Below are 10684 nucleotides of genomic sequence, written 5' to 3'. Positions count from 1 at the left end.
GAAGGAGAGGATCTTAGCGGGGGGAGACACACAACAGAGTAGTCTAACCCCTAATCTCTCCTCTCCTCGACCCCCCCTTTCCAGCCCATTCCTACCCCCAACAGAGATGAGATCATAAGGGCGTGGGGAGCATCTTAGTTACTGGAAGTGTCGGTTCAATTTAAGGACACAAAGGGGGCTTTCCCAAACGAAAGAGGCTATTGGCTAAAGAGGTACTTAGTGTACCATAAATCTCTCCTTTGATATGTATGACGTCCCCTTTACATTCGTAAATGTGGTCTTAATCACCAATCACATAGGTCTGGTGAACTGTGCCTGGAAGAAAGGCTGCGAAGCCTATACTCATCATCTCTAGGTGAGAAACATCACAGCATTGCTTCAGTATAACCACTACAGTGCTGAGAGGTCATGACATTAGACATATTCCAGGATAACTGTAAAGTAATATTTACTATTGTCAAATGATGTCAACAATTTCAATTTTTTATTGAAAAGAAAATACAAAGAGTATGCATTATCCACACATACTTAGCAAAAAAAAGGATCAAAATGAGCCAAATATTTTCCACAATATTACATACAGTATATGATAAAAAAAAACACTGTATAAAATGAAATTTCTGCAGAATGCAATGCCAGCCACTGAAGTATGGTCTGAAAATATCACATTGTTCAACATTGTTTATTTCTCTCTGTTCTTCAGCCTCTCCATGTGTGTTCACACTGACTCACTCCATGGAGCAACATGGCCTCTCTCTGAAGCAGTGGTGCTGCTGCTGTGTCCACTCCTGCCTTGTGTTGACCCATGGCACCCAAACAAATATGCCACTGCCACCCAAGGTCTTGAAGCACAAGGGTGAGTAAGCAAGCAAGTAAGTAAACGCCTCCATTGTTTGAGCCTCTACTTTCTCTCCTACTCGGGCAGGTACTTCTTGGGGTCTCCGGGAAAAGGGGTTAAGGGAGCGCGATTAAAGTGACCCATCAGGAAGATGCCGATCGTGGCAAAAATGAAGAGCATCGCCATGGCGAAGAAGCACACCCTGTCAATCACTCGAGCGGCCAGAAACCACTCCTCATTCTCCTGTTGGAAAGATGTATGAAGATGCTTTACAATCCCCCCCAAAACACACAATGATGATTATATAATAATACTTTATTGTTTACAATGGCATCCTATGTTATGCTTTGATATGCTGTGCTATGCTATACTATGCTATACTAATGCTAGGCATGCAACAGCATTCCTCATGATTGCTTGAGGTGATTTATCAAGTGGGACAGGCTGCCATTATGTGCGTGTGTGTTTTGCGTCCGTGACTTACGTTCTGGAAGTCGCTCTGTTGCCTAGCGCTCTCTGTGATGTGTTTGCAGGCTGCCACACACTGCTGGACATCTGCCGAGGCCTTGGCCAAGCTTGCCCCGATCTCCTGCTCTGTCCCCTCCTCCAGACCATTCTCTGGGGTCAGAGGTCAAAATGTGGAAAATACTTAACCCCACTGGGGACTTTACGAGGCCATGATGAAGTGTTGAACTGGATTAGGATTTTTCATTCTCCAAAGGAGATGAGAAATGAGGCAGAATTAAACAAAACTATTTTCTATAAGTGAACCAGACCGTTTCTGAATCTTGTTCCCCACATACGCATATTCTTATGGACCTTCTGAGGAGCTATAGCAATCAGTCTGTCTCTCTTCTTCAGTCACACACACACGCACGCACACACACACACACACACACACACACTCACATACACTTACGGATCTTCTGCAGTGCAGTAGCCATCAGGCCATCTCTCTCCTTCAGCCTGGTGAACATGAGCTCGGACCGTGCCGTCCGGTGCATGTACTCGTCCGCCTTAGCTATCAGACCCACCGAGCTTCGGCGGCGCCGCACAAACGGAGAGCCGTTCTCTCCTCTGCTGCTGCGGTCATCTTTGGGGTCCAACGGCTGCATGTGCATCCTCAACAGTCGAGGCAGGACGTTCAGAAGTACCTGTGAATCAGAGACATGGATGATTCTGAACACAACCACATTAAGTAATACTTGGGTTAATGTTACCTGTTTTTTGACTGTCCATAAATATACTCATACTATATAAACTATTATCATATCTTCCATAAGGTTGCAAAGGAAATTCAAGTTTGTATGAGTTTTACGCTGCATAAGCAACAGTTGTCGGTATACCTTTCTGACTTTATTACTCATGCTGTGTGTGTTGGGGGTCCTCAGGGAGACATTGAGCACCACCACTGCATTCATCACCACAATAGTTGTGACCACCATCACAAACATCAAGTACCTGATGAAACAGGAGCCACACGCTGATCTTATTATGATGGTATCTATCAGAGTAAATATCCATTATCTGTTGAAATTCAAGTTTGTGAGAGCCCATACAATGTGCCGTCTGAAAATATAATTGAGAAATGTCTCAAAAGGAAGGGAAACACATATTGGTGTTCAAGACTATACAATTTCACTATTCAAGAACACTTGTGCATTAAGCCGTGTATCTTAGTACCAGAAGTCCATTAAAAATGTTGTTGTGTGTGAGTGTGCTTGACAATCAAAATAGTTATAAAAAAAGTTTTTGGCTAGTCTCACTTTCCGATGAGAGGCACTGCTTTGGACGTTTCCGGAACTTTCTTGGCGATTAGGAAGAGGAACACAGTCTGTGCCAGGAGGATGGCGATGGACATGGTACACTTCTGACCTCCAGCTACACACAACCAAAGCCAAACCAAAGGCAAACTCATGAAATATCAATCACTGGCACTCAAAACATCAACAAAGCCATCACCAACACAATGAATAAAACATTTTCAGTTTTAGTGACATCAGTGGTTGAATGTACAGTATGTAGAAAAAAAATAATCTGGGATAGCCTACACAGCCTCATTATTTGCAATGACTAGCAAGCATAATTGTTGTTAATCCAAAAAAGAATTATATATTTACATAGTAAACATATGCATAGGATAGTTTTCGCAAATTTTTCCTCATAGGAGATAGGACATTTTCCCCACCCCAATTGAATATTCATATTCATTAAGTATGTCCCCAAAACTGAAAAAAGTTTGACTTCACACTGATTTTGTTGACGCTAAGAGAAAAGTAGCACTCCATTTCCCTTGTACCTTTGGCTGGCAGGAAGTAGACGAGCAGGACCAGGGAGGAGAAGAGCACACAGGGCACGATGATGTTGATGATATAGAAGAGCGGCTTCCTCTGGATGACCAGGAAGAAGACCAGCTCCTGGTAGTCCAGCTCGTCTGGGCTGGTGCGCTCGTTCACAATCTTCTTCGCCGGTCTGTGTTTTATCACCCACTCGCCATTCTCTAACCACATGAAGAGGAATTCTTATTACCGGTAAATAAGCATGCTAATAATTTTAATGAAATTAATTGAATAGATAGATAGATAGATAGATAGATAGATAGATAGATAGATAGATAGATACTTTATTGATCCCCAAGGGGAAATTCAAGAATGCCTCTCCCTAGACCCAAGCTCATCCCAAGAATAAAGAAATCACCCGATCAGTGAGATTACAAGGCTCTTGGTTGGGTAAGCTAAATCAGAGATTCAGCTAATCAAGATGAGAGGAAGACAAATTCAAAGGAAGTCCATGTTCAACTTTTTTGGGGATATGAAAGTATTATGCAGAATGGAGGCTCACAGTTCTCCCTGTCACACACGTCATGGCCTTCCTTTATACAGTAAACATCTGCTCCCAGAAAAGATGGGGTGGTGGGCTATTAATATATGTTTATAGAACCCCCTATGTGAGATGTAGGGGCAAGGGAGGAAGAGTTGGCTCACCTGTGAATGCCTGAGGGTCAATTTCAACCCATTCCATTGTGATGTTGTCTTCAAACATGAGGACCAGATTGATCTCGTTTGCACTGTATGTCTGGGACCTGAGAGGAATGTAGGAGGTCATCATAGTCAAGTCTAAAGTACCTAACACACTATTTCCCATTCACAGTTCACACACTGTTGAACTGATTTATTAATGATGAATATTTACAGGTGTCTTTACCTGAACACCATGGTGCAGTTTTGCCAGTCAAAAGGGAAGTAGTGGACCAGGATGGGGCAGGAGCTCTGGTAGATGGCAGGGGGTATCCAGGTGACACAGCCATCTGGGTCGATCAGGGCGTTGACGTACAGTGCCACCTCAAACTGGCCATCAATACTGCCAAAACCAGTGAGTGACAGGAATGTGTGCAAGTGAAACAGAGACCTTTCCCCCATACAATAGAGGTGTTACATTGATTAAAAATGTTTTAAAATGTTCAAGGCTTAGTCAAGGTTGTATATAGAATATGATTATTAAATGAAAACATAATGAAAAAAGACATGAATATAATAACTTTTATGACCCCTCTGGTAGTCTTAACTACTTTGATCTTATACTCACAATAAGTTACAATGACCAATTGGGCATAATGACTACAATAGATATTATAAGTGTGACCAAAACATGACAGATTCTATCATCACCATGACAACACTCACTTGTTCTCAAGGCCGACGTCTGGGAGCCAGATGTGTTTGGAGGGGATGCGCATGCGTGTGATATTCTTATACACCTTATACTGGGGCTTGTCATCCCACCTCAAACGGTAGTCACACCATTGCTGAACAACAAAACAGAACACTTATAGTAGCAAAGCTGCATAAGAGAATTAATGTATCACTGTTATTTGGTCTTTTCAATGACTCAGTGGTAATTGTGAAGTTCCTGTGTGATTACATGCATATTTGATCATGTCTGTGTGGATTTACCATCTCCATCCAGACACTTGTTGTGAGTGCCTCCTCTTTTTCATTCTGCAGACAGATGGGTAATAATTTCAGATGAGTTGGTATCCGACATGCGAGGGCACACATAACAGAGACAGATCTATGGGATTGTTTTTATATTTATAACCCCAAATCCCAAAGTTGGGACGTTGTGTAAAATGCGAATAAAAGCAGAATGTACCTAGCCTAGAAATCTAGACGCACCCTAGCGGCAGCAAATTATATTTGCTGCCAGGGCTAGTCTAGCAACTCTCCGTTGGCTTGTGAGCTCGGAAAATTAAACTTCTATCAGGCCAATCAAATCGAGTCGTTAGGCGGGCTTAACATAATGATTGATGGCAGAGTTGCAACGGTTTGGCTTGAATTCCCTGGTACTTGAAAACAAATAAGATAATGTTGTTGTTGGCGAACAGTGTGACACGAGTTAAGCTTTTATTAAGTTGGCAAAAGTTTGAACTAGCCAACTAGCGCCGCTGGTGGTAAACGCATGGGACTCATAGCGCCGTCCTATTGCGTGCAGATTGAATTTGAAAGACAACCGATTATCCCGCCCCTCGGACTGAGCACTGCGAGCGGTGAGTGCCCAGACCCTACATTTTAATGTGGGTCTGGCTCGTCAGGCTAGAATGTACCAGTAATAATCTACAAATCTCGTAAACTCATATTTAGCTGCCAAAAGGACACAGACAACATATAAAATGTTGAAAATGACAAATTTGACTATTTCATAGATTTCATGAATTTGATACCAGCAAAACGTTTCAAAAAAAGTTGTGTAATGATAAAGAAAACAAAAGGAGGAATGTTTCACAACTAATTAGGGTAACTGACAACATGATTAGGTATGAAAAAGAACATCCCAAAGAGGCAGAGTCTCTTAGAAATAAAGATGTAGGGTATTCATCATTCTATATAAACCTGTGTGAACAAATGAAGAGTTCAGATGCAAAACCCTCTAAATCCGTCTGACCACATTTCTTTTAAATGAGCATTTAAAATCCAGTTCCTATAGGTTTTTGCATAGAAATCGATATTTCAGACCAGGAAGAGAGTGTTATTTGGTGGGTTTTGAAGTTAAATTATTTGATTAACGTATACTATGTGAGGAGAGCATTCACTCACCATCTTTATCTCATTTTTGACGTAGGTGGCATTTAGAGGCTTTTGCATCTGAACCCTTCAAATGATGAAACAATGTTATTGTAATGCTTCTTAACATTAAATTTGAAGAATTTGGGGAGTTCATCATACAGTACAAAATATCATTAACGTATTCAAAGAATGCAGAAAAATCTTTGCAAACTTGGGATTGAGCTGAAAAACAATATTGGATGGCCGTGGTCTTTTGGACCTCAGATGGATTGAAGTAAATAAAGGTCCTGTGTATAGACCAATCAAAATGTGCAATTCTTTTTGAAAATCATGGACTCATCTGGGGTAAAGAGAAGAGGGCCTATCTAAGTATCCAACCTATTCAACTTATTTTAGTGCTCAGTTCGAAACCCAACTAGTGGGTTAGTGGCTACAGCATGGGCATCTTGCACATCTAAGGCACAATCAATTCTGAATGAATACAGGTTTTGAGAAACATACTGCCATCCAGGCGATGTTTTTTTTTTTTCAGGGAAGACCTTAAATATTTCAGGAAAAAAAATGCCAAAATTAATTCTGTACATATTTAAACAGTATTTCTCCAAAGAGGAAGAGTCCAGGTGCTAAATGTTCTGTCTGCAGTCCAGGCCTGTCAAATTAGGCGCATTATGGAATGTAAAACATGATTAAGAATACCTCATAATGTTGAGCAACTGAAATCCTATATTGGGCAGGAATGGGACAACATCAAATCCTCAAAACAACTGGTCTTGATCAGGTAATGATCAGAGAAATAGTCAAATTTTCAACATTTGATCTGTTGTCTATGTCATTTTCGCTGCTAAATATGGGTTTACAAGACTTCACATTCTGTTTTTATTTGCATTTTACACAACATACCAACTTTTACTGCAAACAGCAGCAGCAATGGCATTAAGCATCCTCGACCTCAACACACCCACTCACACACACACACACACTCTCTCTTTCTCTCTCTCTCTCTCTGTCTCTCTCTCTCTCTTACGCACACACACAAACACACACAAACACACACACACACACACACACACACACACACACACACACACACACACACACACACACACCCCTAGTCCATTGTGAATGTCCTAACCAAAGAGATGAGATTGGTGAGCGTCATCTTGAGTTTGACCTCTGTGATGTCGCCATACTTTTCTGCTGGTCTGATGTTCCTGCTGTAACCCTTCATCAGGTCCCTGTACAGAGCCCCCTCCAGATTGGCACCCAATGCTCCTAATGTTGTGCAGGACACACACACACACACACACACACACACACACACATACACACACACACACACACACACATAGTTACAAGGTTATGTAACTCTTGTTAGAGAGCATTCAAGTGAAGCACATTCTACCTATGTTACCGCCTAGACTGAGAAACACATTGCTTACTTCAGAAGAGTAATACTGAACAAATACACAAAGACAGCCAATGGGAATAACCCAAACAAACCGCATATATTTTAATAAAAATCACATAATGTTGTAATTTGTGTTAAATATATTTCATATTTCATATATCTTGGTTATGTCACACAACCAGGAATTAGGCAATGTGTGAGACTGACAGAACCACACATATTTAGTAACAAATGTCCATTATAATTTCGACAATTAAACAGGTAAACCTAACCATTATAAAGGCTCATACATTTAAGGGTGGCAATAATACCTATCTTTTTCTCTCACGGTAAACTAATATGCACTCATAAAACCTCATATCTTTACACAATGTCCTCAAATAACAAAGGAGTCACTGTGGAACACAGTAAGTACTACCCTGACACACCATCAGCAATGACAGCAGCCTCAACTCTATTGCTTTTTAAGCATGCTTCACACAGTATGCATATCAATCCCTCCTATGCAGCGGAGGTAAATGGGACAACAGAATGCAACTTACCTGTGAGGAAGAGGAGGATAACGGCCCAGAGAAGTGCGGAAGAGGCTGGAGAGCACATCTCTGAACGATCCAGACTAATGCTTTGTGTGACCATCTGATTCCCACTCTGCTATGTCTTACAGTAGCACCTGTCGGGAGAGCGAAGGGGTAAGGGGGGCTGTCTGTGATTTGTCTGTTTTGTGTGTGTGTGTGTGTGTGCGTGTGTGTGTGTGTGTGTGTGTGTGTCTGAGAGAAAGAGAGACTGAGAGAGAAAGAAATAGAGAATAAGAGAGTGGGAGAGGGAAGGAGAAAATGGAAAAGCAAGGAGGAGCAATGAAAGTGTGATTGTGTGTGTGTGTGTGTGTGTGTGTGTGTGTGTGTGTGTGTGTGTGTGTGTGTGGAGCGTGGACTGGCATGATGTCAATGTTTCAGGGAAAGAGATTGCGCTTTTGTCCTTTATTTTTTGCTCCGTAACGACGGGTTATTTTGGGGGCAAGGCCGTTCGCTTGGCCCTGTCTGCGTTGTCAGCTGTCACAACACACACCAACAAATCAGGCCCACTCACACACACACACACCACACACACACACACACACACACACACACACACACACACACACACACACCACACACACACACACACACACACACACACACACACACACAAACACACTCACACTCACGACTGAGTAGTGTAGAGGTGGTGATGGGTATAGTGGTATGGAGGAGAAGTAGGGGCACAGCAGCAGCAGCAGCAGCAGGAGGAGGAGCAGCATCCTCTTCAGGGACTTTTGGGCCTGCATTCTTGTGCCCACTTCCCGCTCTGACCGCCCACACACTGCCCCCCCCTGAGTGTACCGTCAGCGGAGGGCTTCAGGTTACATGATCTCCACGCAGGGCAGTGCACGTCTGGCCCCGGGCCCCTGCAGATAGTGCCAGAGGGGGTCGACCTGTGGAGAGAAGCCCAGCAGCAGCTGTCTGCCGTCCATCTGGCTCTCGTTCTATCTATAACGGCCCGCCGGCCATCAGGCCTGGCCTGCACTCGGCCCTCGCTACGGCGCATGCTGGGGGAGGGCCGGGAGGAGATACGGGGAGGAATGCACAGCTATGCGCTAAGTACAAATGGAAAATGTGATAATTTGCCGACTGCTTTTACATTGTGTCAATGCTTTGCGTTACTGTAAGTGTCAGTTGACCCATGTCTGTCTGTGAAGCTGTGTGAGCCCTGTGTGTCCATGGGCAGGGTTGAATGTGTGTGAATCAATACAACAAATACAGAAAATACAAAGTTTTTATGCGTTAGTAGTGGATGTGTATGAGTACTGATTTACTCATCTGGTACTTGTGTGACATTTGGCATAATAGCACTGTTGTGACAGTGTTATACTGTATAACTGTTCATACTAGTCTGGCCCCCATACTCTCCCTGTATTGACAACCATGAAGAGTGCAGATGCAATAGCCTCTACACGCCACCTCCGTCAGAAAATTAGATAACGATGGTGAGTGAATGCTCTCCACACATACAGTATAATACGTTAAAGGAGAATTCCGGTGTGATATTGACCTAAAGTGTGTTGAAACATGATACCGAGTGTGAACGTATGTCTCATAGCCCATCTCGGCTTGTCCCCTGCACTCCAAAATCTGCCGCTAGTTAGCCGATGCTACCAACAGCTTTTTCAATGGTGGGCATCGGCATAGCCATGCAAATAAATCACTGTTTTACACCATTTACGAGGTTCAATGTATCTCCACACTTCATTGGTAGACTTCCGAGGGCCCTGACATTTAAAACAAGACATTGAGAACTTTGAAAAAGCACTGGTAGTTTACTTACAAGACGATTTATACAGACAGTATCTTCACGAAGTTTAGCGTTTGCAGCCATCTTGAATTTAGTCGCGATAAGTCGAGCGACGAGTAAGAATGAACAGGTATGATAAGGGATCAGATTCCAAAAATAATTCAGTGGAAATGCATGGATTCCAGTTTCTTCCAGTAGCAGCAACTGGAATCCATGCATTTCCACGGAATTATTTTTGGAATCTGATCCCTTATCATACCTGTTCATTCTTACTCGTCGCTCGACTTATCGTGACTAAATTCAAGATGGCTGCAAACGCTAAACTTCGTGAAGATACTGTCTGTATAAATTGTCTTGTAAGTAAACTACCAGTGCTTTTTCAAAGTTCTCAATGTCTCGTTTTAAATTTCAGGGCCTTCGGTAGTCTACCAATGAAGTGTGGAGATACATTGAGCCTCGTAAACGGTGTAAAACAGTGATTTATTTGCATGGCTAGCCCGATGCCGAAACACCACCATTGAAAAAGCTGTTGGTAGCATCAGCTAACTAGCGCCAGATTTTGGAGTGCAGGGGACAAGCCGAGATGGGCTATGAGACATACGTTCACACTCGGTATCATGTTTCAACACACTTTAGGTCAATATCACACCGGAATTCTCCTTTAATCAAATAATTTTGCTTCAAAACCTGCTAAATTTTGCATCAGAACTCTTCATATTCATATTTGTACCACAGATTACTTCCTCTCGCGTAAAAGGAGAAACAGCACTTCACACCTTCATTGTTATGCATTGCAATGGTTTTGTTAGTTCCTCCCGCGCAAGACACTGGCGGGCCAGTTGGGTAAACAGACAGTGTTGTCATTCTTCCAACAGTGCCAGAGTCTCGTCGATGAGTGACTGCAAAGACAGTGGAGGGGAGAAGAGGGCCAATGACTGAAGCTCTTCCGTCGCAGACGACAGCTGCTGTTATGCTAGAATGTGAAGCAGGTCCAGGATTAGAAATCATGACGAGAAGATTTGGACTTTCAGACGAGAAGATTTGGAT

General features: G+C 42.8%; 1 protein-coding gene across 1 annotated transcript; it reads right to left on the bottom strand.

Annotated features, from left to right (window-relative positions):
- Window positions 1-579: 579 nt before the first annotated feature.
- chrng (cholinergic receptor, nicotinic, gamma) lies at window positions 580-8011 on the bottom strand. Its single transcript, XM_076295930.1, has 12 exons — window positions 7852-8011; window positions 7034-7173; window positions 4792-4836; window positions 4522-4643; window positions 4043-4198; window positions 3823-3920; window positions 3138-3338; window positions 2605-2719; window positions 2185-2299; window positions 1758-1992; window positions 1323-1456; window positions 580-1081 (listed from the first exon to the last, which is right to left on the bottom strand). The coding sequence occupies exons 1-12, from the start codon at window positions 7943-7945 to the stop codon at window positions 914-916; spliced, it is 1623 nt and encodes a 540-aa protein (XP_076152045.1). The 5' UTR covers window positions 7946-8011; the 3' UTR covers window positions 580-913.
- Window positions 8012-10684: the final 2673 nt, after the last annotated feature.

Source organism: Alosa pseudoharengus, unplaced genomic scaffold (genome assembly GCF_046254945.1).
Source record: "Alosa pseudoharengus isolate Yale_2024_CS ecotype anadromous, Long Island Sound unplaced genomic scaffold, YU_APseudo_1.1 YU_APseudo_1.1_scf_2, whole genome shotgun sequence".
In the NCBI taxonomy this organism is placed as follows: Eukaryota; Metazoa; Chordata; class Actinopteri; order Clupeiformes; family Clupeidae; genus Alosa; species Alosa pseudoharengus.
The sequence above is the reverse complement of the archived record's forward strand: the minus strand, read 5'-3'. Positions and strand labels throughout refer to the sequence as shown.

Coding starts and splice junctions, on each gene's coding strand:
- chrng (XM_076295930.1), bottom strand. CDS start 7,945: ATGGTCACACAAAGCATTAGTCTGGATCGTTCAGAGATGTGCTCTCCA. Junction 4,837..7,033: donor TCACCAATCTCATCTCTTTG/GTTAGGACATTC, acceptor ATCTGTCTGCAG/AATGAAAAAGAGGAGGCACT. Junction 2,720..3,137: donor CTACTTCCTGCCAGCCAAAG/GTACAAGGGAAA, acceptor GGTTGTGTGTAG/CTGGAGGTCAGAAGTGTACC.